The following is a 27,742-nucleotide window of genomic DNA, read 5'->3' on the forward strand; positions in this document are numbered from 1 at the left end:
TGGATGTGGGTGTCAATGGGTTTCAGGAGGAATATTAGGGAAATGATATGTACTGTATATGAGTTGGAAGACTGCTTTTGAGACACACTATCTTGAGACTGACTGTATGAGGGTGCCAGGCCCAATCAGAGTTGAGGTATTCTAAGCTGATAACACTGATGTTGGGAGTCCTTATCTCATGATGACGATTTAGGCTCAATCCTCTGACATCACCTCTCTCCACCAGGGTGAAGCTCTGAGACAGATTCTGGTGAATCGTTACTATGGGAACATCAAACCTGGGGCCAGAAGAGACAGTGTGACGACGTTCAGCAATGGTCCTGTCCCCCCTGGAACAGAAGGGAAACCTCGAGCAGGTACCTGTCTGTCTCTGTATCTCTGTCTCTGTCTCTCTGGATAAGGTGGTATGGACTGGCTGAATATCTCAATACCTCAGAGTATTAAAGTTTTCAAATCAGGGTGATGAGTCATGGTTGGTCTCTTCTCCATGCTTGGAGAAAAGGAATAAGTTCCTTCCTGTTCACGCTCCTGCCTCAAATCAAATGTAATTTGTTGCATGCTTTGTCAACAACAAGTATAGACTAACAGTGAAATACTTACTTACGGGCCCTTCCCAACAATGCAGAGAGAAAAATAGAACAATTATAGGAAAAAATTATAACACAAGGAATAAATACACAATGGGTAACAATATATACATGGGGTACCAGTACCAAGTCTGTGTGCAGGGGTACGAAGTTATTGAGGGCAACATGATAGATAATAAACAGTAGCAGCAGCATATGTGATGATTCAGAAGAGTTAGTGCAAAAACGGTCAATGCAGATAGTCTGGGTAGCTATTTGGTTCACTATTTAGCAGTCTTGACTTGGGGTTGGAAGCTGTTCAGGGTCCTGTTGATTCCAGCCTCGGTGCATCGGTATCGCTTGCTGTGCGGTAGAGAGTACAGTCTATGACTTGGGTGGCTGGAGTCTTTGAACATTTTTAGGGCCTTCCTCTGACACCGCCTGGTATAGAGGTCCTGGATGGCACGGAGCTCGGCCCCAGTGATGTATTGGGCCGTACACACTACTGCATTGTGGTCGAATGCCAAGCAGTTGCTATACCAAGCGGTGATGCAGCCAGTGAAGATGCTGTCATTGGTGCCATTTTTGAGGATCTGAGGGCTCATGCCAAAGGCGTTGTCGTGCCTTCTTCACGACTGTGTTGTTGTGTGTCGATCATGTTATTTTCTTTGCGATATGGACACCAAGGAACTTGAAGCTCCACTACAGCCTCGTCGATGTGGAAGGGGGCGTGCTCGGCCCTACATTTCCTATAGTCCACGATCAGCTCCTTTGTCTTGCTGACATTGAGAGAGAGGTTGTTGTCCTGGCACAACAATGTCAGTTTACTGACCTCCTTTAGGCTTATCGTCGGAGCTCAGGCCTACCACCGTTGTCATCAGCAAATTTAATGATGGTGTTAGAGTTGTGCATGGCCACACAGTCATAGGTGAGCAATGAGTACAGGAGGGGACTAAGCACCCAACCTTGAGGGGCCCCCTTGTTGAGGGTCAGCGTGGCGTATATGTTGTTGCCTACCCTCACCTGGGGACGGCCCGTCAGGAAGTCCAAGATCCAGTTGCAGAGGGAGGAGTTCAGTTCCAGGGTCCTGAGCTTAATAATGAGCTTGGAGGGCACTATTGTGTTGAACACTGAGCTGTAGTCAATGCACAACATTCTCACACACTGTAGGTATTCCTCTTATCCAGGTGGGAGAGGGCAGTGTGGAGTAGTAGAGATTGTGTCTGTGGATCTGTTGGGGCGATATGCGAATGTGAGCCATGTCCAGCCTTTCAAAGCATTTCATGGCTACATATGTGAGTGGTATGGGGTGATAGTCCCTGTGCCCAAGAATGCCAAGGTAACCTATGGTGGTCTGCTTGACCTACGGCCTTGTGAATGTTAGCCTGTTTTAACGTCTTCCTCACATCGGCTTCGGAACACAAAATCACACAGTCGTCCAGAACAGCACGTGCTTTCATGCATGGTTCAGTGTTGCTTGCCTCGAAGCGTGCATAGAAGGCATTTAGCTCATCTGGAAGGTTTGCGCCATAGCCAGCGTAGTAGGATTCGATCTTTGGCTGTTCAACCACTTTTGGAGTTCATAGTGGGATTTCTTAAAAGCGTCCGGATTAGTGTCCCGCTTCTTGAAAGTGGCAGCTTTAGCCTTTAGCTTAGTGTGGTTGTTGCTTGTAATCCATGGCTTCTGGTTGGGATATGTACGTACGGTCACTGTGAGGATGACGTTGAAACACTTATTAATGAAGCCGGTGACTCCTCAATGTTATCGGATGAATTCCGGAACCTATTCCAGTCTTTGCAAGTGAAACAGTCCTGTTTCCCAGCGGTTTAAAATCAACATCTACGAAAAACTTCCTTAACATTAGAGATTGCGTACCAGCTGTTGTTAACAAAGAGACACACCCCTCCCCCTCATCTTACCCAAGGCTGCCCGACCGTTCTTGACGATGCATGGAATAGCCAGTGATATGTATTTTATCCATGTTCTTGTTCAGCCACGACTCCGTGAAACATAGACTATTACAGGTCCACAGGAACTGTTGATAGGATAGTCTCGAACGGAGCTCGTCCAGTTTATTCTCTAGTGGCTGTACGTTTGCCAACAAAGAGAGTTGAGGAGGTTTATTTGCATGTCAACATAGTCTAGTCAGGATGCCAGTTCGTCTGCCTCTTTTGCGCTGTCACTTCCTCTTTCGAGTCCTGGGGATCAGGGTCTGTTCTCCGGTGTAATCAGAACGTCCAGAGCTGCCAAATCGTTGACGTAGAAATTGTCATCCAAATCAAGATTAATGATCGCTGTTCTGATCTCCAGAAGTTTTCGGTCATAGGAAACGATGGTAGAGTCATCATGTACAAAACAAAAGTTAAGATCAGTGTAAAAAAAAACACAAAATAGGTCAGGAGCCCGTAAAACGGCTGCTATTCATTACAGCGCCATTTTAATTATGCCTGCCTGCCCCTGTCCTCCATTAAGCCTTTGGACCCGGGGTCTGTCCCTCAGCATACGAGCCCTCTCCTCTGGCTGAGCCAGGCCGTGCTGTTGCCAGGCGACCAGAGAGATGGGCTCTAGATTAGAAAGTCCTGTGGAGTGTGGACACACCTGCTCCCACAGCCAGAGAATGGCCCTCTGGGTAACATTATCACACGTCGACTTCCTCGTGTGGCTGGCGAAGTCATCATGACTGGATGAGGCTAGCTAGTCTTAGCCAGGAAATACAGCTATTTTCAAGGGACTGAATGATGATCACTATAGTTGTGGCATCCCGTCTTTGGTTTAGTTGTCCATCAAAATTAATTTCATTACATTATATAATAAGCAAATGATGCAGTGAATCAATGAAGAGGAAAGAGACAGATGGATCTATTCATTCTGCCCATTTGACAATCCTCTTGATGTAATTCAATTTTAAAGTATTTGGTCTGTAATGTCTTTTTCTTTATGTGTGGGACCCCAGTAAGTGTGGGACCCCAGTCGCCATTGGCGTCAGCTAATTGGGATCCAAATAAATCCAAAATCTATTGAGTGGTGGAATAGTAGTTTTACTCTCATTTAGAGTTACAAAGTTCTCCTGTATACTGTATGTCCTTCCTCATTGTTCAGGCTCTTGATGGCTCTCTCCCTGTACCTTTCTCCCTGTCCCGCTCTCCCTGTCTCACTCTCCCTGCCCTTCTCTCCCTGGCCCTCTCTCCCTGGCCATCACTCCCTGTCCCGCTCTCCCTGTCTCGCTCTCACTGCCCTTCTCTCACTGTACCTTTCTCCCTGTCCCTCTCTCCCTGTCCCTCTCTACCTGTCCCACTCCTCCCGTCCCTCTCTCCCTGTCCCTCTCTCCTTGTCCCTCTCTCCTTGTCCCTCTCTCCTTGTCCCTCTCTCCCTGTACCTCTCTCCCTGTCCCTCTCTCCCTGTCCCTCTCTCCCTGTCCCTCTCTCCCTGTCCCTCTCTCCCTGTCCCTCTCTCCCTATCCCACTCCTCCCGTTCCTCTTTCCCTGTCCCTCTCTGCTTATCGCTCTCTTTCTACCTCTCTCTCTGTCCCTCCCCAGTGGTGAGTTCAGGGGCGGCCGCGGCCCAAGGGGAGCTGACCCTGCATGAGGTCCAGTGCCGCCTGGATAAAGAGGGAGCATCCGACCTGGTAATTGACCTCATCATGAACGCCACCAGCGATCGTATCTTCCAGGAGAGCATCCTATTAGCCATCGCCCTGCTGGAGGGCGGTAACACGGTCATCCAGGTGAGAATGAACCCGTGCCAGGTGCATAATGTAATATGAATAGAACATGCTAGAGAGGCGGTAGAGGGAAAGAGACTGGGCCCAGAGGAGGAGAGCAGGAAGTGGAGGCAGAGCTTGAACTAATGATCTGTCTGGTGGGAGAGGTCCAGGCTCCAATGTGTCACCACAGAGTTTCTAAACCCAGAGGCAGAACAACCCGAGACTTCCGGGAACGCTTGCGAAACAGACCATACAGACCAGGTTGGGGTCTGGGGTTTGAGAAGTCAATGAGAAAAGTGAACGATTCTTCTTTAGTTGTTCATTTTCTCTAAACCTAAAGGTACAATCTAGATTCGAGCCAATGTTTTAAGTAGTTGAACATGTTATTATTCCAACCTAGTGAAAGTTTTCATTTTCATAAAAAATAACTTTATATCGAAGGAGGAGCTCAGCTAGCCAACTTCGCATTGGCATCACCTACAAGTGTGATCGGGATTTGTATTGGATAAGTAGTTTTAGCCTTTCTTCATGATGTACTGTCTTTGGTGTCACCACCTCCTCCCCTCTCAGCCAGTCAGCCAGGGGTTGCTATAGCAACACAGTCCTTCACTTCTCTAACCTCACAGCAAGATTGAGAGAGGAACAGGGGATGGTGGGGGGAGGGTGTGCTGCTGATTGTAGGCCAATTACATTTCCCTGCTTATCGCCCACGTTTGTGTGTGCGTGGGCTTGTATTTGCATAGTAGTTCTACCTGATGAACCCTGGCTTGGCATCACACAGCTCAGGCAGTGTACTCAAAGGCACTCACATGACTCTCAGGTTACATAACCACACCATGTCCCTGGCTTATTAATACAGAGAGCCTCAAATCATTCAGACTTGGCTTTTAACTGGGTAGCACTGTACTGTGAAAACAAGGGAAGAGGAGCAGCCATGGGAGCCCCAATTTCCAGACAGAACAGACACCTGTAGAACAGCCATTCCCTAGGTAGTATTCCACCATCCCACTGGCTAGACTCACACAGATCCACATACAAAAATGCAAACCCAGGCAGGTGTTTTCATGTAGATCTACGGAGTGATAACGCCATTCAGTTACTTGGCTTTTTTAAAATATTTTTTTAATTGAACCTTTACTTAACTAGGCAAGTCGGTTAAGTACAAATTATTATTTACAATGACAGCCTAACAAAAGGCCTCCTGCAGCGATGGGGGTAGGGATTAAAAATACAAATAAATGAAATAAAAATATAGGACAAAACACACATCACAACAAGAGAGACACCACAACACCACATAAAAAAAGACCTAAGATGACAACATAGCATGGCAGCAACACATGACAACCCAGCATGGTAGCAACACATGACAACGCAGCATGGTAGCAACACAACATGACAACAACATGGTAGCAACACAAAACAGGGTACAAGCATTGTTGGGCACAGACAACAGCACAAAGGGCAAGAAGGTAGAGACAACAATACATCACGCAAAGCAGCCACAGCCGTCAGTAAGAGTGTCCGTGATTGAGTCTTTGAATGAAGAGATTGAAATAAAACTGTCCAGATTGAGTGTTTGTTGTAGCTCGTTCCAGTCGCTAGTTGCAGCAAACTGAAAATACAAGCGACCCAGGGATACGTGGGCTTTGGGGACCTTTAACAGAATGTGACTGGCTGAAAGGGTGTTGTATGTGGAGGATGAGGGCTGCAGTAGATATCTCAGATAGGGGACAGTGAGGCCTAAGACGGCTTTCTATTGTGCTAAGATCAGCCAGCAGTGTGTGCCATGGGCGTGTCTTCCTTTTGGCTTTGTGGCAATGCTTTCTTTTGAAGTTTGGGTTAGTGTTTGCAAAGTCATCTGTGTCGTGTGTGTTTGGTGGTTGCCAACCCCATGCGAGAGTGTTAATTCTGAAGAGTTTCTCACTGCAGTGTGGGCGAGTGTGAGAGTTGAGCAGGGGAATTACTGCAATTACTCAGTGTGATACTTCTGTCGTAAGGGAATCAATCGCTGATTCTCCTGCCTGCCTGCCTTTTAATTTTTTTTTTAGGTAAAGCGTATTCGTTTATAGAACAATTTTGTCACAATGATCTCATTTCCTCCCACTCTTAAACACCATTATGCTTTCCTGCACTCCCACTGGGGCCTTGGAAAAGCCCTCCCTTCAGGAAAGCATTGCAGATAGCTGCCAGGGAAAGTGATTCTTCCTGCTTTGTAGCCAAGGAGCCTGCTCAACTTCAAACAGGGCTTCTTGTTTCATAATGCCAGTTTGTTTTTTTCCTTCTTGTTTTGCAGGGACAAGTGAGCTTTGTTGCGGGGTCACATATGGTGCTGAGTCAATCTAAAACATATCAGCAGACGCATCACATTTCTTCCTGTTGCATAATGCTGGGCCCGCTGCCCCTCTTCTAGGACAGAAGGGCTCTTGTTGTCCAAATGAAAAGCAGGACAAAAACATGCCACAGATTTATCCATGCAGTTTGTTTGTTTGTTTTTGTGATAATCTGGGGCCGTCGCCAGGCCAACAGGATTTTCTTTGGGAAAGAGGGAGGGAAGGGAGGGAAGGGAGGAGGGAGGGGTCGTATGAAGTGCCAAAGTGAAGGCAGCGTTGGGAGCAGAACTGCAGCACTGAGCTGTGTGTGCCAGCCATGCTGGGGGAAAGGGTCCAGGTCCTCTGCATCCCTCTCCTCTGTGTGCTCCCACCACTGGGGACATTAACTCTCTTAACATGCCCACTGATTATGTTCTCACCATACTAATGAAAGACTTTCCTATGAAGGCTCCTGCAAACTCTGATTTCTGACGAGATGGCTGTCACTGACACGGCTTGTGTAATTGGGATTCCAGGCCCAGCTGTAATTATGGCTTTCATTGTTTGTAATCCATTTGACTCCCCTTTTAGAAATGTTGTGGGTAGTCAGTCACACCATTTTGTGAACATGAAGTGTTCTGTGAGATGATGTTTTAACTCCTTGATGCCTTTCTCTGGCTTTCTCCTGGGATATCAAATCAAACATGGAAGAAGCGCCCTGCTCTTCCTCCTTATGGCGCTCGACGGCGCCAGAGTCCCCAACATTACTCACGCAAGCCACCTCCAGTACGCACACCTGCCTTTCCCCACCACGCGCATCAGCGCTCATTGGACACACGTGGACTCAATTACTTGTGTCATTTCCTTCCCTACATCTGTCTGTTTTCTAGCTCTGTTCCCTGCTTCGGGATTGTTTGTCATATGTCCTTGTTTACACGTGTGCTGACGCTGTTCCTGTCGTTTTCTATGTCTGTTCCTGAATAAATGTTTGACTCCCCGTACCTGCTTCTCATCTCCGGCATCAGGTCCTTGCAGTATGGACATGACCATCATTTATGGCTACTCCAGTCCAAAGACTTATAGTCCCATGTAAGGCTCTGCTCCAGAACTGATCCAGGTCTCTCTTGAAAAAATAGATCTGTATCTCAAAGAGACTAACCTGGTTAAATTAAGGTAAACATTTTTTTTGTTTTTGTTGAAATCCAAATAGGTCAGACAGTCGTGATAAGCGCCAATTAGATTGCAAAGCTGCTGGCTCTGTCTGGAAGGCTTTCTGGCCCATACTGATGCCCACACTATTGGCTACTACACTGGCAGTAGGCAGAACAGCCTGCAGGCTATAGTGAGATCATTGTAATGTTTCATGGGATAAACTGCATTCCTCCTCTGTAAAACCTGAAATTAGGTCATTGTTCAGTATTTGACTCTTTAATTTAACTTGAATTGTTTGTTCTTTGCATGATAGAACATTGCCTTGAACAAGCTTCCTGGTTCACTATCAGTTCTTATCAGTGCTCAAACACCAAACCGCTTTAGGTTATATTTCCATCTTTGTCTTGTGAGAGGGATATAAAAAACATAACTTATTAGAAAACCCATCCCTTCTAGAGAAATGTATTAATAGAAATGTCAGAGAGAGACGGGAGGCTGGAAACTGACATCTCATTTTGAGTCATTCTGTCAGAGCCACATACTGTAACTGCGTTGCTTACAGGCTAAGGAGGCTGTAACTGCTCAGTCAGCCTGTAACTGCTCTGCTTACAGGCTGAATGAGGAGTGAAGGGTCATTTTATTTACTATACATGGGCATGCTACCAGATGGTTTAATTTTGACGCTACCCATCCCTTTAGCGAGATAATTGTCATCAACAACCGCTGAATAGCATAGCACCACATTCACATAATATTACTAAAAATATTTATATTCGTGAAATCACAAGTGCAATATTGCAAAACACAGCTTAGACTTTTGTTAATCCACCTGTCGTGTCAGATTTTGAAATTATGCTTTACAGCAAAAGCAATCCAAGCGTTTGTGTAAGTTTATCGATCACATGACAAAAAATTAAGAACACTTAGCATCAGGTAGCTTGGTAACGAAAATCAGAAAAGCAATCAAATGAATCGTTTACCTTTGATGATCTTTGGATGTTTTCACTCACGAGACTCCCAGTTACACAACAAATGTTCCTTTTGTTCCATAAAGATTATTTTTATGTATAAAATAACTTAATAAAATTGTTTGGCGCGTTATGTTCAGAAATCCACAGGAAAGAGCGGTCACGACAACGCAGACGAAAATTCCAAATAATATCCGTAATGTCCAAAGAAACAGTTTTTTATAATCAATCCTCTAGTTGTTTTTAAAATATATAATGGATAATATATCAACCGCAAATGTCTTTATCAGTAGGAGAGGGAAAAACAATAGCTGTCCAAACTCTGTTGTGCGAGCAAAACTCATGTGAACATCTGACGCGATGTTATCTTTCTGGCTCATTTTTCAAAATAAAAGCCTGCAACTATGTCCGAAGACTGTTGACACCTTGAAGAAGCGATAGGAAAAGGAATCTGGTTGATATCCCTTTAAATGGAGCAAAGGGAGGCTATGGAACATAGAGTTTTCAAAATAGAAGCCACTTCCTGGTTTGATTTTTCTCAGGGTTTCGCCTGCAATATCAGTTCTGTTATACTCACAGACAATGAGTATAACAGAACTGTGTGTTCTATCCTAATCTGTCAATTATATGCATATTCTAGCATCTGGTCCTGAGAAATAGGCCGTTTACTTTGGGAACGTTATTTTTCCAAACATAAAAATATTGCCCCCTAGCTTCAAGAGGTTAACTAATTGCCTAATGGATGTGTGATCTCATTTCTGGACTGTATTCTGAGGATATGTTTGGTTGCCTGTAATTAGAAGAACAATTACACAGTATAATGATTGAACTCTGCTTTCTGACTGACCTATCATTTCACAGGGCTGTCTGGTCACTGCGCACCTGTCTACTAAGTCTATCTCTGACAGAGCACGCAACACTGTTAAATATTTACTTAGTATTCAGACCCCTTGACTTTTTCCACATTTTGTTACGTTACAGCCTTATTCTACATTGTTTCCCCCCTCCCCTCATCAATCTACACACAATACCCGGTAGTGACAATGCAAAAACAGACAACAACAAAAAACCTGAAATAACACATAACACACAGTACCAGTCAAAAGTTTGGGCACCTACTCATTCAAGGGTTTTTCTTCATAATTATTATTTTCTACATTGTAGAATAATAGTGAAGACATCAAAATCATGAAATTACACATATGAAATATCATGTAGTAACCAAAAAGTTGTTAATCAAATTGTTAATCAAATCAAAATATATTTTGTATTTTGTATTTATATTCTTCAAAGTAGCCACCCTTTGCCTTGATGACAGCTTTGCACAGCTTTGCACACACTTGGCACACACTTGGCATTATCTTGGCATTCTCTAAACCAGCTTCATGAGGTAGTCACCTGGAATGCATTTCAATTCACTGGTGTGCCTTGTTAAAAGTGTATTTCCTTAATGATTTTGAGCCAATCAGTTGTGTTGTGACAAGGTAGGGGTGGTATACAGGTATACTATTTGATTAAAGACCAGATGACCTGAACTCCACAATCACCCGACCTCAACCCAATTGAGATGGTTTGGGATGAGTTGGACCGCAGAGTGAAGGAAAAGCAAGTTTTCATCAAGGATCTCTCTGTACTTTGCTCCGTTTCAGCTTTGCCTCGTTCCTGACTAGTCTTCCAGTACCTGCCGCTGAAAAACATCCCGCCAGCATGAGCCTGCCACCACCATGCTTCCTCTTAGGTATGGTGCCAGGTTTCCTCCAGATATGACGCTTGGCAATCAGGCGAAAGAGTTCAATCTTGGTTTCATCAGACCAGAGAATCTTGTTTCTCATGGTCTTAGAGTCCTTTAGGTGCCTTTTGGCAAACTACAAGCGGGCTGTCATGTGCCTTTTACTGAAGAGTGGCTTCCGTCTGGCCACTCTACCATAAAGGCCTGATTGGTGGAGTGCTGCGGAGATGGTTGTCCTTCTGGAAAGTTCTCCCACCTCCACAGAGGAACTGTGTTAGGCAAGGACATCAGCACAAGAACTATTCGTTGGCAGCTTCATGAAATCGGTTTCCATGGCCGAGCAGCAGCACACAAGCCTAAGTTCAGCATGTGCAATGCCAAGTGTCGGCTGGAGTGCTGTAAAGCTCGCCATCATTGGACTCTGGAGCAGTGGAAATGCGTTCTCTGGAGTGATGAATAACTCTTAACCATCTGGCAGTCCGACGGACGAATCTGGGTTTGGCAGATGCCAGACCTTCCCCAATGCATAGGGCCAACTGTCAAGTTTGGTGGAGGAATAATGTTCTGGGGCTGTTTTTCATGGTTATGGCTAGACCTCTTAGTTACAGTGAAGGGAAATGTTAACCCTACAGCATACAATGACATTCTAGATTATTCTGTGCGTTCAACTTTGTGGCAACAGTTTGGCGAAGGCCCTTTCCTGTTTCAGCATGACAATGCCCCCATACACAAAGCGAGGTCCATACAGAAATGGTTTGCCGAGATCGGTGTGGAATTACTTGTCTGGCCCTCAAAGAGCCCTGACCGCAACCCCATCAAACACCTTTGGGATGAATTGGAATGCCGACTGTGAGCCAGGTGTAATCGCCCAACATCAGTGCCCGACCTCACTAATGCTCTTGTGTCTGAAAGGAACAAGTCCCTGCCGCAATCTTCCAACATCTAGTGGAAAGCCTTCCCAATACTGCCCATGATTTGGAATGAGATGTTTGACAAGCAGGTGTCCACGTACTTTCGGTTATGTAATGTATGTAATGTATGTATGTATGTATGTATGTATGTATGTATGTATGTATGTATGTATGTATGTATGTATGTATGTATGTATGTATGTATGTATGTATGTATGTATGTATGTATGTATGTATGTATGTATGTATGTATGTATGTATGTATGTGCAGTACCAGTCAAAGGTTTAGACACACCTACACATTCAAGGGTCTTTCTTGTTTTACTATTTTCTACATTGTAGAATAGAACAAAACTATGAAATAACATATATGGAATCATGTAGTAATCAAAAAAATGTTTAACAAATATATTTAATGTTTTAGATTCTTCAAAGTAGCCACCCTTTGCCTTGATGACAGCTTTGCACATTCTTGGCATTCTCTCAACTTGCTTCTTGAGGAATGCTTTTCCATCAGTCTTGAAGGAGTTCCCACATATGCTGAGCACTTGTTGGCTGCTTTTCCTTCACTTTGCGGTCCAACTCATCCCAAACCATCACAAATGGGTTGAGGTCGGGTGATTGTGGAGGCCAGATCATGTGATGCAGCACTCCATCACTCTCCTTGGTGAAATAGCCCTTACACAGCCTGGAGGAGCATTTTGGGTCATTGTCCTGTTGAAAAACAAATGATAGTCCCACTAAGCAAAACCAGATGGGATGGTATATCGCTGCAGAATGCTGTGTTAGCCATGCTGGTTAAGTTTGCCTTGAATTTTAAATAAATCGCAGACAGTGTCACCAGCAAAGCACCATCACACCCACACATGCGGAGATCATCTATTCACCTACTCTGCGTCTCATAAAGACAGGGCAGTTGAAACCAAAAATCTCACATTTGGACTCATTAGACCAAAGAACAGATTTCCATTTACATTTACATTTAAGTCATTTAGCAGACGCTCTTATCCAGAGCGACTTACAAATTGGTGCTTTCACCTTATGACATCCAGTGGAACAGCCACTTTACAATAGTGCATCTAGGTCTTTTAAGGGGGGAGGGGAGAAGGATTACTTTATCCTATCCTAGGTATTCCTTAAAGAGGTGGGGTTTCAGGTGTCTCCGGAAGGTGGTGATTGACTCCGCTGTCCTGGCGTCGTGAGGGAGTTTGTTCCACCATTGGGGGGCCAGAGCAGCGAACAGTTTTGACTGGGCTGAGCGGGAACTGTACTTCCTCAGTGGTAGGGAGGCGAGCAGGCCAGAGGTGGATGAACACAGTGCCCTTGTTTGGGTGTAGGGCCTGATCAGAGCAATGGTCTAATGTCCATTGCTCGTGTTTCTTGTCCCAAGCAAGTCTCATCTTATTGGTGTCCTTTAGTTGTGGTTTCTTTGCAGCAATTCGCCATGAAGGCCTGATTTACACAGCCTCCTCTTAACAGTTGATGTTGTGATGTGTCTGTTACTTGAACTCTATGAAGCATTTATTTGGGCTGCAATTTCTTGAGTCTGGTGACTCTACGACTGCACTTGAAGAAACTTTCAAAGTTCTTGAGATGTTCTGTATTGACTGACCTTCATGTCTGTCGTTTCTCTTTGCTTATTTGAGCTGTTCTTGCCATAATATGGACTTGGTCTTTTACTAAATAGGCAACCTTCTGTATACCCCCCTACCCTGTCACAACACAACTGATTGGCTCAAACGCTTTAAGAAGAAAATACATTCCACAAATTAAGTATTAATAAGGCACACCTGTTAATTGAAATGTATTTCAGGTGACTACCTCATGAAGCTGGTTGAGAGAATGCCAAGCGTGTGCAAAGCTGTCTTCAAGTGAAAGGGTGGCTACTTTGAAGAATCTCAAAAACAAAATATATTTCAACACTTGTTTTGGTTGCTACATGATTCCATATGTGTTATTTCATAGTTTTCATGTCTTCACTATTATTCTACAGTGTGGAAAATAGTAAAAATAAACTCTTGAATGAGTAGGTGTGTCCAAACTTTTGCCTGTACTGCATTCGGAAAATATTCATACCCCTTAATTTTTTCCACATTTTGTGATGTTATAGACCTACTCTAAAATGGATTAAATAGTTTCCCCCCCGCATAAATCAACACACAGTACACCATAATGACAAAGTTAAAACAGTTTTTTTTGCAAATGTATATAAAATCTACTGATATCACATTTACATAAGTATTCAGAACCTTACTTAGTACTTTGATGAAGCACCTTTGGCAGTGATTACAGCCTTGAGTCTTCTTGGGTCTGACGCTACAAGCTTGGCACACTTGTATTTGGGAAGTTTCTCCCATTCTTCTCTGCAGATCCTCTCAAGCTCGGTCATGTTGGATGGGGAGCATCACTGCACTGCTATTGTCAGGTCTGTCCAGAGATGTTTGATTGGGTTCAAGTCCGGGCTCTGGCTGGGCCACTTAAGGACATTCCGAGACTTGTGCCGAAGCCACTCCAGCGTTGCCTTAGCTGTGTGCTTAGTGTTGTTGTCCTGTTGGAAGGTGAACCTTCTAAGGTCCTGAGCACTGTGGAGCAGGTTTTCATCACAGACCTCTCTGTACTTTTCTCCGACCATCTTTCCCTCGATCCTAGCTAGTCTCCCAGTCCCTGCCGCTGAAAAATATCCCCACAGCAATATCCTGCCATCACCATGCTCCACCAATCAGGCCTTTATGGTAGAGTAGCATCATACCCAAGAAGACTCAAGGCTATAACCACTGCCAAAGGAGCTTCAACAAAGTACTGAGTAAAGGGTGTGAATGCTTTTGTAAATGTATAGTTTCAGTTTTATTTTTTTAAATAAATTTGCTAAAATGTAAAAAAAAAAAAAAAAATGGGTTATGTCATTATGGGGTGTGTAGATTGATGAGGGGGGGGGCTGTAACGTAACAAAATGTGGAAAAATGCACGGCTTCTGAATACTTTCGAAGGCACTATGTATATGTATGTGTATATTCCTATGCGGTGGGATTCTTTGTAAGTTGACGATCTTTGTGTTTCTGTCTTTTCATTTGCCAGAGTGGTGCGGTTGTCCTCGTAATCTGATGTTGCTTGGTGTGTTCTACTTGTGGCGTGGAGTTCCCAGGTTTTTTGTGTTTATGGTGCATATTTTTTTAGGTTTGTTTTCATTGTGTCTTTGTATATTTTATTTTGCCCTCCTTGCGTCCTCTTCCCCTCTGCCAGGTGTCCGTAGAGGATTTATTTTGGTGGACGACTGAGAGGTTTTAAAAACATTCTACTCAAATGCATGAAAATGTCATTATGTTGACATCATACAAATATACACGGAGTGTACAAAAAATTATGAACACCTTCCTAATATTGAGTTGCACCCTCTTTTGCCCTCAGAACAGACTAAATTTGTTTGGGACTCTACAAGGTGTCAAAACCATTCCATAGGGATGCTGGTCCATGTTGACTCTAATTCTTCCCACAGTTCTGCCAAGTTGGTTGGATGTCTTTTGAGTGGTGGACTATTTTTTATTATCACGGGAATCTGTTGAGCGTGAAAAACCCAGCAACATTGCAGTTCTTGACACACTCAAACTGGTGCGCCTGGCACCTACTACCATTCACAGTTCAAAGGTATTTTGTCTGGCACATTCACACTGAATAGCACAAATACCCAATCCATGTCTCAATTGTCTCAAAATCCTTCTTTAACCAGTCTCCTCCTTTTCATCTACAATGATTTGAAGTGGATTTAACAAGTGACATCAATAAGGGATCATACCTTTCACCTGGATTCACCTGGTTAATCTTTGTCATGGAAAGAGCAATGTTTTGTACACTCAGTGTCACACACTCAGTGTGACACGTTGTGTCTTGTCACTCTGATCTTAAAGGTATAGTGCAAGATTTTGGCAACTTTTCTACTTAACCAAAGTCCGATGAACTCATCAATACCATTTGCATGTCTCTGTGTGCAGTTAGAAGGAAGTTGAAGGTAGCTTCGTGAGCCATTGCTAACTAGCGTAATTATACAGGAACAGCTATTATGCTTGCTGTTCCCATAGACTTCCAGTCTTTGCGGTAACACTAGTTAGCAACTTCATTTAACTGCATTCAGAAACAAAATTGTTATTCATGAGTTAATCTGACTCTGGGTAAGTAGAAAAATGTCTTTAATTGCCAAAATCTGTTTAAAAGCTCGTCCTGGAGAAAATGTCTAAAAATATGTGTTTTAAATAAATCATATTTTTTGGGAGTGGCACCAACTATTTAACAGCGGCTGTCCGTCATTGCTAAATGGAATATAGGGGAAACACTGTGTGTGTCTTATGTAACAGATGAAGAGGCCCACTAATGGCAGCTTCTCCACCTGGCCATCTCCCTGTGTGAACCCTGGCCTGCCCTGTCATGGAGGGGAACAGGTGTCAATGCTGTTACTCATGCCGCAGCACGGTGATGTCCACCGACGCCTGCAGTGCAACTTCATTTATTGCCACTGGCACGGACTCACTCTCTTTTCAGCCACCTCCTTGAAAGCCAATAAACCCAGTTTCTGCTGCCCTTCATTTTTTTAAATCTTTTTTTTTTTTTACCTTGAGCTAAAACACTCTTCAGCAATCAGGCTATTTTCTCCACCTCAAAAACTTTAGCTAATAAATATTATTAGGATTTCCCTTCCTGAGACTTTTCACAGTGTACTCACGCACTGTTCTCTTATTAGTAATCAATGATCTCGCTTATTACTATCATACAGTGTTCCAAGCACTCCTTATCTCCCCCTTACAGTTCCACCATGCTGATGGCAGTGGCTGGCAGGGTTTGTGATTGGATACTGGTTGGTTGGTTGGTTGATTTGTTGATTTGTTTGTTTTTCTATCCTCATATATGACCGGGTCTCTGTAGAACTCAGAGTGAAGTGAAGTGCCACAGCATTCTCCCTCCCAGCACGCTCCTCTCCCAGAGCGGATCACCGTGGTTACCAGCTGGGTGGGTACGGTACGTTGCCCTGCAATGATTACAGCCTCAGCCATGTTGCTCACTGAAGCTTCAGGAGAGGAGGCAAGGGAGCGAGGGAGCCAGCGATATAAATAGAGCTTACATAACTGCCCCTTGTTGATGCCAAGAGCCGGGACAGCAGTGAAGAGGAGGAAAATAAAAAAGAGAAAGATAGGAATGCATAATGACCTTGTTTTATGTGGCGAGAGACCTGGGGGCGGGACTCAGCCTACTGTACGTGACGGTGAGCGCCAGGGTCGACAGTGGCCTCGGGGGGCTTTTGATACAGAGGGCTTAGTGCACCCAGTGGGCCTTGCAGGCAGGATCTAAGCTGCTGCAGAGGACAAGCTGGTGGTTTCCTGGAAGAATGAATCACCAGGTTGATGGTGCATGCCCAGGGATAAATAAGCTTACCACCACAGCCATGCTGGTTATTAGACTCTAGAGGGCTATAGTGCAGATGCAACAGGTGCGTGCGTGTGGCTCTGCTGCACACTGCTTCAGATGATAAAGGAAAAGTTTATTGTTCTACTCTTTCCCCATTCCCTGCTGCAGGAAAGGTCACAGCCCTCGTGCCATGGGTATGTTTTGTACACATGAACTGTATCCTTGTTTGAAATCTGTCATGCATATGGTTAAAGGTGGGCCGCAGTCCTGTGGTTGTGTGAGGGAGGGGATTAAATGTCACTTGGCAATGTCCAAGTGCTATTGAGTATCACCTGCAAATGCCACCTTAATGCCTAGGCCAGGGTTCCTGGCTGGCGGGTGGTTTTATGTGGCCCACAAAGTTTTCAGAGCCCTCAAAAAAATATATATATGTGTGTGTATATATATATATATATATATATATATGTATGTATATATATATATGTATGTATATATGTGTGTTGACATAAAAGACTGTAAAAAAAAACACCAGGAAATCACATCCACGTGATTTTAATTTAAGAAGTCTCTTCCCAAGTATTCCCACACATGATAGAGAGACACGACATGGTTGTATACAAATGTAAGCAAGGTTTTAAATAATTGTTTTAGTCAAACAATATATTTGTTTGGGCTTCTTGCGGTTCATTTGCGGTCTACATTTGATTTGTAATTATGTTCTGGTCCCCTGACCATCCACTCAAGAAGAAACTAAATAATAATAACCTAGACCAGTGGTTCTCAGCTGGTTTTGCTCGGGGACCCGAATTTGACAATTGAGTGACGACCCAATATTATGGACTGTTGATGATTTCATTGTATTATGTTGTTTTGCAGACCATGCCATAATGTTATTTTCCCAAGATATGTTTAGAAACCTTTTCAAGATAGTAGTGTTGCAGAGAATTGGAAACTGATAGGCAATACTAGTCAGCAAACTGACAAATTCCTACATATGTGCAGATAGAGCCACAGAGCGACAGCCAAGTTGCCCTGACAGGGTTTTTCCTTAGCCAGCTCTATTCCTGCTGCTGCTGCTGCTGTTGTTGTTTTCTTGGAAATTGTCATAAGGCAGTCAGGTGTTGACATAATTATTGTCATCCAAGCGATTTGAGATGAAATTACTTTTTTATGGTCACAGTCATGAGGGTTTTCCCATTTGAACTGGGTAATGTTGTTATAAAGTTGCTTTCTGGCAGTTGTCCTCTCCTTATGGTAATGGAGGTGGAGGTTTGGGTGGAGGTTTGCCTGCTTACATAACCACTGCTGATTTCTGATCACTATCAATGAATGACCGTGGTTTTGTCAACAAGATTGACTTGTGTTCCTTTTTACAGTTTTGTTGTTTATTGGAAAGTTATTTTAAAGGGGTAGAAACTACTTCAGGTAACTTAATCTGAACTTTGTGCTTACTCTCGGGTCATGGTTACTGGTGGAATTCTATGAGTACTGTTTAATGCATGCACAGTTTTACTATAACATTTTTTGGTTTTCCTTCAACTTCTGAATACTGTATGTTCCATTATCTCAGACAGAGGGACTTCAATGAGTTGAGTCTCAACCTGGAAAGAATGCTGGTTATGTAAGAGGTTTTCAAACTGCCCCAGAATTCATGCGATAACTCCTGCCCGCCTCTGGTCTCCCCTCCCTTCCCTTCCCTCTCAGACCAAGCACACACACAGTGCCACTCGGGTGCTCAAAAAGTAGGGCAGGATTTTCCATCTAAATCAAATCAAATGTATTTATATAGCCCTTCGTACATCAGCTGATATCTCAAAGTGCTGTACAGAAACCCAGCCTAAAACCCCAAACAGCAAGCAATGCAGGTGTAGAAGCACGGTGGCTAGGAAAAACTCCCATCTCTTCGTTACCTTAATTTCCGACCTTGTTATCTGATGTAACAGTGTTTGGGCTGAGGTTTGTTTGCAGTGGCTCCCTCCCTTCAACCACTCAGCTGATTGTAAGCCTTATGTAAGGAGGGAAATGGGACTGGATAATAGCAGCTGGAAAAAGCAAAGTCCCATGCATGGAAGAAAAAGTTGTCAAATTAGTGTGCAAAAAAATACATTTGTTTTTATAGGTTTTGCAGTGTTAGACTGTAAACATAAAGTCCTATACTTTCACTTGAAGAGTTTTGTTCTGGTGAAAAGTACTTGATGCTGAATTTGGTTAAAGCCACCTTTGTTTGAGTTGACAAACTTCCTGTGATTGCTGTGTACCTGGCTGTGTTTGCTCTATGACTTTGTGTACAGTGCAGCCTGCCCTGCACAGTGCCAGTAGAGTTGTGCCCTTTGGGCAGAGAGCAGATGGTGTGAAAACAGGTGAGCACATGGAGGCACTCCAGGTTATTTCCTTGGCAGAGGGCTGAGGGTTATTTAACAGAGCTTCAGCGAGAGAGAGCTTCTGGGTGCATAGCAGTCAGACAGACAGACGGAGAGACGTGGTCAAACTGCCAACAAACGGAACAACAAATATACCCGACCTTTGAGCTGTCTACCTTGTATTGCTTACAATGGGAAACATGTAGATTATCTGACAACATTATCATAATACCTCACTATGAATCCCTCTCACTACCACTTCCCATATAAATACAGAATGAACTCAAACAGAACCTCTTACATCCGCATTTACTTGTTCTTCTTGTCCGTCTCCAGAAATCCTTCTTCATGCGCCTGACGGGGGAAAACAAGTCGGAGATGTTCTTCAAGGTGTTCTATGAGAGGATGAAGCTGGCCCAGCAGGAGATCAAGGCCACTGTGACCGTCAACACCAGCGATCTGGGCAGCAAAAAGAAAGAAGAGGAGCCCCCGGACAAGGACACGCCCACCGCTAAAGGAAAGAAAGGTCAGGGTAGCAGGCCTGGTGTGAACAACATCCTGTTCCTGTCTACTGAGACAGTCAATCCAGTGGATTTACTGCACTCAGAACACAGCACAAATCATACATCAGTCATTCACAAACACATACAGCTGTTTCACACTGCAGTGCAAATTGGGACCCAATGATGAAGCTCACGTTCTGTGACAGCTACATCTCTGCTCCTGTGTGCAATGTGCAGTGAGACTCTCCCATGTCTTACTCTGTTGTACTCTGGTGCCCTTCGGTGTGTATGTCTCTGAATTCTCCTGTTCCTCTCTCTACAGGGATGGAGGTGGCAGTGGTGTCTACGGTGGCGGTTGCCGTGGTGACGGAGGAGGTCAAGGAGCAACTGGTGGAGGCCTCCACAGTCACTAAGAAGGCGTTCACAAGGTACCGCCGTGAGGCCGAGGCCGAGGAGCATCTGGCTGCCGCTGAGGGTCAGGGCCCCGCCAGCACTCCTGATGACCAGGAAGGGGAGATGAGTGTCATTATCACCATCATGCAGCCCATCCTGCGACTCATGCAGCTGCTGTGTGAGAACCACAACAGAGAGCTGCAGGTTGGTCAGCCACACCACCAGGGGGCACTACTCTGGTTTACATTACACAATTGAGCTATTAAAGGGGGGCCACGATGATTGCTCAGGCCCCATGGCACACTTACCGTTTCAGTGCTGGTAAATTTCCATCACCAGATCTTTATACAGAAATGAAACCATATGGTGAAAATAGACATCCGTTGGAACAACATGATGCAACTGTTTCCATATCTGGTAGAGCCTGGTCTGGTTTCACTATGAGGACGATTGTGTTTGGAAATGGGGACGTCCAATACCTCAGACTGACAGTGAACTTCCCCCACTAACATCCTCTGTGCAGTAAGGTCAAGGCTCCACATGATTGACGGATAGCTGGATGCTGAATCACCGTAGCTCGTCATCAGCTGTGTAGTTATATGGCCTGGCTGGATTGATCCTGAGCCAAACACAGAGTGGGCTAAAATTATCAGGATTTAATGTCACTGACATGTTTAGACTCACGAGTTAAAGATGTGTCTCATCATTAGATAAACCAGCCATTGAATTAAACTCTTAGGCAGAAAGCAACCGTAACAGGTAGCTTTTTTAACACAGCACATGAAACATTGATAATTGGTCATTTCTGATGATATTATACTCAAAAGCCAGTACTTTTGAGTTTCAGTGGAATAAACCCATTTGTTCATAGAGGGATCTGAGCTTATTGTTCATATTGCCAATGTTTAGAATGAACATATGAATTAGTGTGTTTCTAACTTTGAGTCGTGTGTAACTTTCCTCTCCAGAACTTCCTACGGTGTCAGAACAACAAGAACAACTATAATCTGGTGTGTGAGACACTGCAGTTCCTGGACTGTATCTGTGGCAGCACCACGGGAGGCCTGGGGCTACTGGGACTCTACATCAATGAGAAGAACGTAGGCCTCATCAACCAGACAGTAGAGAGCCTCACAGAGTACTGCCAGGGACCCTGCCATGAGAACCAGGTGGGCATACACACACATATACACACACACACACACCGATTTTACCGAGATCAAAGGTTTGTTTTATATGTGCACATGCAGTATCATGAAACATTGTTGTCAAATGACCCAGTGTTTGCATATAACTGATGGTTCTATTTCAGTAATTGCAGGGTTGGTCATAATTTGGCAGTGCTTTACTTGGCTTTTACATTCTCTTTACAAGCCCAGCTAGGTCCCAGTACACAGCTGCATGCTAAGAGAAGGCTTTCCTTGCAGGATCATGTCAGACTAAACAAAACCCTTTTTGTAATATTGTTTTCTGGTAAATGTCACATCAGTCCCAGAGAGGAATGCAAAAAGTTTCCTGTCTGTTTCTTTGTCAGAACTGCATCGCCACTCATGAATGCAACGGTATCGACATCATCATCGCTCTGATCCTCAACGACATCAACCCCCTGGGCAAGAAGAGGATGGACCTGGTGCTGGAGCTTAAGGTTTGGTAGTCATGTTGCACCCTGTTATGTTTTCCTTCATTATCCATTTGGCATATTAATCAAGGTAATTAAGGTCATTTCAAGGTAATTTCTAATCAAGTAATTAAGGCAGTTATACAATTTTAAAATCATTACAATACATTTACAACAGATTTCACAACACATTAAGTGTGTGCCCCAAGCCCCTACCACATACAGTATCTCCAACACAAAATCCATTTGCGTGTGTATGTTATTGTGTGTGTGAATGCATGTGTCTGTTTGTGCTGCTTCACAGTCCCCGCTGATCCATAAAGTGTATTTTTATCTGTTTTTTTAATCTAATTTTACTGTTTGCATGAGTTACTTGATGTGGAATAGAGTTCCATGTAGTCATGGCTATATGTAGTACTGTGCGCCTCCCATAGGCTGTTCTGGACTGTGAAGGGACCTCTGGTGGCGTGTCTTGTGGGCTATGCATGGGTGTCCGAGCTGTGTGCAGGTAGTTCAAACAGACAGCTTGGTTCATTCAACATGTCAATACCTCTCACAAATACAAGTAGTGATGAAGTCAATCTCTCCTCGCCAGGAGAGATTGACATGCATATTATTAATGTTAGTTGTCTGTGTACATCCAAGGGCCAGCTGTGCTGTCCTGTTCTGAGCCAATTGCAATTTTCCTATGTCCCTCTTTGTGGCACGTGACGACCTGACTGAACAGTAGTCCAGGTGCGACAAAACTAGGGCCTGAACGACCTGCCTTGTTGATAGTGCTTGTTACGAATCCCTTTTGGCCCGACAGTCTAGGGGGGATGGTAATGAGACCCGTAACATAACTCATGCAAATTATTATTGTGACAAAGTAAAAGTGTGCACGAAATAACCACGACAACAGAAATCTACCGTCAAACTCCAGGTTTATTTATAAACACACGGTAATGGGGGGAGCAGGAAAAGGGGCTGAGCTGGACCCAAGAAAAGAAACAATAAGTATTCAAAAACACCCCTAAGCTAGACTAGCCTACTTTAACAACAGCTAACTAACTAACCAAAAATACAGTGGGTGGTCCGCCCAGTTCTAACTAGTGTATTTAACAAAGTTCACCTACGGATAGTGTATGCCCATGGGCGACTTGTCTTGGTTTCCCCCTTTTCCCACCAGCAACAAACAAACACCATAACCAAAAACAATACTCACAGGTGATGACAAAGTGCTATGGAGGTGCTTAAACAAAAGAGAGGTTAAGACACAAAGCGAGAGTGAAACACAGAGATCTACAGACATGGCATTTACAGAGAGATTGAGCTAGAGATTGCTCTCTAGAGCAAACAAATGATGGGGTTTTTAAACCATGGGGAAGGAACTGTGATAGGTTAGGAAGTAGGAGGAGGTGTGTCTTCTGATTGATGATTGATTGTTGACTGATTGGGGAGTGATGATTTTCACCTGTGAGGGGAGAAGGAGAGAAAAGAAACACACACAGGATACACACACACACACACAGGATAACTGTATCCGTAACACTCCCACCCTTAAAAGAGCAACCCTAGGGGTTGCGACTACAGTATTTCAATGAATACTCACAACCTTGCAAAACATACAGAAATCATTTTCACACACGAGACAAAGCATCTGCCAACACATTATCAGAACCCTTTTTGTGGCGGATCTCCAAATTATAATTTTGTACAATCAGCGCCCAACGCATAAGGCGCTGGTTCTGGTTGTACCTTCGGTGGAGAAAAACTAAGGGGTTATGGTCAGTATATACAATCACGGGTAGGGCACTGGAACAAATAGCAGAGCCAACAACAAAGCAAGAGCTTCTTGTTCTATTGTCGCATAGTTTGTTTGACATTTATAAAATTTACGTGAAAAATAACAAACGGGATGATCCACTCCACTCTTGTCCTGCTGCAGTAGAACAGCACCAGCACCTCTGGCACTAGCATCTACCTCAAGTTTGAACGGTTGTTCAAAATCTGGAGCAGCAAGTACAGGTGTACTACATAAGAGTGCTTTCGCTGATTCAAAAGCTCTCTTACAATCAGGGGACCACACAAATGATCTAGCTGGACTAAGCAAATCGGTCAATGGAGCAACTACAGCAGATACATTTTTACAGAAGCTACGGTAGTAGCCAACCATCCCTAAAAAGCGGCGTAGCTCTCGTCTGGTGGTAGGTGCAGGGAATGCAGTTATAGCCAAGACCTTGGCATCAACAGGGCGCACCTGTCCATGGCCAACCTCTTTACCGAGATAGGTAACAGTAGCCTTCCCAAACTCACACTTTGCCAAGTTCAGGGTTAGAGAAGCAGCTGCCAACCATTCACATACTACCCTTAGCGAGTCAACATGATCTGACCACTCAGACGAATAAATCACTAGGTCATCAAGGTATGCACTACAATTAGGAACGCCAGCTAATACAGAGTTAACCAGTCGTTGGAAGGTGGCTGGTGCATTTCGCATCCCAAAAGCCATGACTGAGTACTGTAGGAAGTTGTCTGGGGTCACAAAGGCAGAAATCTCAGAAGCACGTGAAGTTAACGGAACCTGCCAGTAACCTTTTAAGAGGTCTAACTTAGTTACATACTTAGCAGCACCAATAGTGTCGATACAGTCGTCCAGTCGGGGTAACGGGAACGAATCTGGCATTGTGACAGAATTTACCTTTCGATAATCCGTACATAACCTGGACGTACCATCAGGTTTAGGAACCAAAATGCAAGGAGAACTCCAAGGGCTTGAACTTGGCTTAGCCAGGTCATTCTCCAACAAATATTTCACCTCATCCCTCATTATCTTCCTCTTGGAAGCGTTGATACGATATGGGTGTTGCTTGATAGGTGTAGCATTTCCAACAATAATGTCATGTTCCAACACATTTGTGCGAGTAGGAACGTCATTAAAGAGACATGGAAAACTGTGTAGTAGCCTCACAATATCATTGGCCTGTCCATCCGTTAAATGAACCAGACCGGATTGGATAGACAGCAGCATTTCTGAGTTGGGCAATCTAACACACTGCTGCTGAGTATTGCGCAACTCCAAGCCATCAACATCATCAATATGACAGTCCACTATCATAGCAGTAGTAGCAGAGACAGCAGTACCTTCCTCTGTTTTTGAACTCTCTAACTGTGTGATGGGTCGGGTGTGGTAAGCTTTCAACATGTTAATGTGACACACACGAGATTGGCGTTGTCTATCAGGAGTTTGAAGCACATAGTCAGTTTCACTTATTTTCTTTTCAATTAAATAAGGACCCGAGAAACGAGCTGACAGGGAAGATCCTGGAACAGGTAATAACACCAGTACTTGGTCACCTGGCTGTAGTGGACGAGAAACAGCCTCTTTATCATAGTGTCTTTTCATGCTCCTCTGTGAGGAAGACAGAGCTTCCTTTGCGAGAGCACAAGCTTGGTGTAGGCGCTCACGAAAGCGACTAACGTAGTCTAACACATTCTCATCTCTGGTACACAACTCTTGGGACAAGAACTGTTCTTTAAGGACTTTCATTGGTCCTCTCACTGTGTGACCAAACACCAGTTCAGCCGGGCTGAAACCTAGGGACTCCTGCACAGTTTCACGAGCAGCAAAAACTAGAGGAACTCCCTCATCCCAATCTGACACACGGTGCGTAATTGACAAGGATTTTAACACCTGCCTGAAGAGCTTGGATAGGAAATTGGTTCCTTGATCGCTTTGTACCACCCTAGGTAACCCGAATGTCGTGAATAATTTTATTAAGGCTTTACTCACTACCGGGGCTGTAATCCTTCTCAGAGGAATGGCCTCGGGGTATCTTGTAGCCATACACATTATCGTTAACAAAAACTGGTTACCCAATTTTGTCTTCGGTAACGGTCCGACACAATCAACCACCACATGCTCGAATGGTTCACCTATGACAGGTATGGGACAAAGAGGAGCGGGAGGAATAACCTGATTTGGTTTTCCTGTTATCTGACATGTGTGGCATGTCCGACAGAACTGAGCCACATCTTGTTTTAAACCCGGCCAAAAGAAATGTCGAAGGATCCAATCATAAGTTTTTGTGATTCCTAAATGACCAGACCACTGGTGATCATGAGCAAGGGATAACACATTTTGTCGAAAGGCTGTAGGAATCACTATTTGGTAAACAGCATTCCAATCTCCATCTGCGTCAACATGGGATTTCCATTTACGCATGAGGAGATTACCATCAATGAAGTAAGCCACGTTCTTCTTCTTCACATCTTCCAATGAGACAAAACTAGAAAAACATTTAGCAAGCTTGTTGTCAACCTTTTGGTTAGCAATCAGCTGCTCACGAGTGACTGGTAACTGTATTGCATCAGCAATAAGTTCAACGTTCTTCGCTTCTTTCCTGGGCTGTTTGTCAGAGGTGATCAGCTTCTCAGAGGTATCACACAATCCATTTTCTTGATCAACCTCTTTGAACAGAACAGTGTTCGACAAATCTATCACGTCACCCTCTTGTCGTGCCTGAGCACGAGTGACAGCACAAGCGGGGAACACATGTGGATAACTCTGTGCCAGCTCATTAGAGAGAGACTGGTCACTTTTATCCAATACTTCCAATACGGGTACTACCTTTCCTCCGGCAATATCGTTACCCATTATAAAGGTCACACCTTTCACTGGCAACATAGGACGTACCCCCACTCTGAATATTCCACTGATTAACTCAGAGTGTACTTTCACAAAGTGCAATGGCACTGGGACAAAACCCATTTCAATACCCTGCACTAACACACTGGAACCACAATATGTATCGTCAGATAAGGGCAACACATCAGACAATATAAACGACTGCGCCGCACCAGTATCTCTAAGGATTTTAACCGGTCGTTGAGACGCTTCGTCATTCGTTAGGGACACAAACCCTCGAAAATGAATGGTTCATAACTGCGGTCGGGGACTGAGACTTTCAAACTACAGTTACCCTGAGGCACCTGTTTTGTTGCAGACCTCACAACCGTACGAATTAGAGCAACACCTGTTGGTGGCTTGGCACGAAGAGGCATCCCTTGTTTGCGTTTAAGCAGGAAGCAATCATTAATCATATGTCCTACTTTATGACAATAGAAACAGGGACGCTCATTCTTCTGGCGTGCTTGATATACTACTGCTGGCCGACTAGGGCTAAAGGTAGGAAACTCAGTGGCTCTACTCTCAGTTTGAGCCGAAAACACACTCTTGTGCGTCAACACAAACTCGTCTGCCAACACAGACGCTTCTGCCAGGGAGGATACTTTCTGTTCGTTTAGGTAAACTACAAGGCGTTCGGGTAAGCAATTTTTAAACTCTTCCAACAAGATTAACTCCCGGAGAGAGTTGAAATCAGTTACCTTACTAGCAGCATGCCATTTATCAAACAGATTTCCCTTGTCTCTAGCAAATTCCACATAAGTCTTACTAGAAGACTTTCTATGAGACCTAAATCTCTGTCGGTATGCCTCAGGCACAAGCTCATAGGCACGAAGAACAGTAGCTTTGACCACTTCATAATTCAAACTGTCCTCCAGAGGTAGCGCTGACAAAACCTCTTGGGCTTTACCAGTTAATTTACACTGAAGTAATAGGCACCATACCTCTTCAGGCCATTTCAATGCTACGGCTATACACTCAAATACACTAAAATAGGAGTCAACCTCTGACTCTCTGAACAAAGGTACTAAGGCAATCTGCCTACTAATGTCAAATGTGTTTGAGGACACAGCAGGTGAGGACGGCTCACAAACAGGCATAGTAGGACCGGAGGCTAGCCTCGCTGTCTCTGCCTCCAGTTCCATCTGGCGCATTTTGAACTCCAACTGCCTTTCTTCTCTGTCTGCCTCAATTTTACACATCTCCAAATGCCGTTGTTCTCGTTCTTTTTCTGCCTCTATTTTGCACATCTCCAACTGGAGAGTCTCTCGCCTAATTTGGGCTCACGCTTCCACCTCCAGTTGGAACTGTGCTAAATGGACATCCCTCCTGGCATCACCATTTGACAGTGGGGAGAGTGGATCAAAACGGGAAAATGTGGCTGGTGTTTTAGCCTCTCCCTCATTATCAGACACCAATGGGCTTACAGGAGCAGCAACATCCGCTACAGGGGTAGTAGGCTCAGGCAG

General features: G+C 44.2%; 1 protein-coding gene across 3 annotated transcripts in view; it reads left to right on the plus strand.

Moving 5' to 3' along the window:
* Positions 1 to 27,742, plus strand: part of LOC115137202 (inositol 1,4,5-trisphosphate receptor type 1-like) — a 156,219-nt gene that overhangs the window by 84,492 nt on the left and 43,985 nt on the right. For all 3 annotated transcript variants that reach the window (XM_065027815.1, XM_029673420.2, XM_065027808.1), the window contains 6 exons: positions 227 to 356; positions 4,104 to 4,291; positions 19,430 to 19,619; positions 19,919 to 20,193; positions 20,958 to 21,158; positions 21,524 to 21,634. In XM_065027815.1, the coding sequence (XP_064883887.1) occupies positions 227 to 356; positions 4,104 to 4,291; positions 19,430 to 19,619; positions 19,919 to 20,193; positions 20,958 to 21,158; positions 21,524 to 21,634 (1,095 nt within the window). The remainder of the gene's footprint in view (positions 1 to 226; positions 357 to 4,103; positions 4,292 to 19,429; positions 19,620 to 19,918; positions 20,194 to 20,957; positions 21,159 to 21,523; positions 21,635 to 27,742) is intronic.

This window comes from Oncorhynchus nerka, linkage group LG2, assembly GCF_034236695.1.
Source record: "Oncorhynchus nerka isolate Pitt River linkage group LG2, Oner_Uvic_2.0, whole genome shotgun sequence".
Classification (NCBI taxonomy): Eukaryota; Metazoa; Chordata; class Actinopteri; order Salmoniformes; family Salmonidae; genus Oncorhynchus; species Oncorhynchus nerka.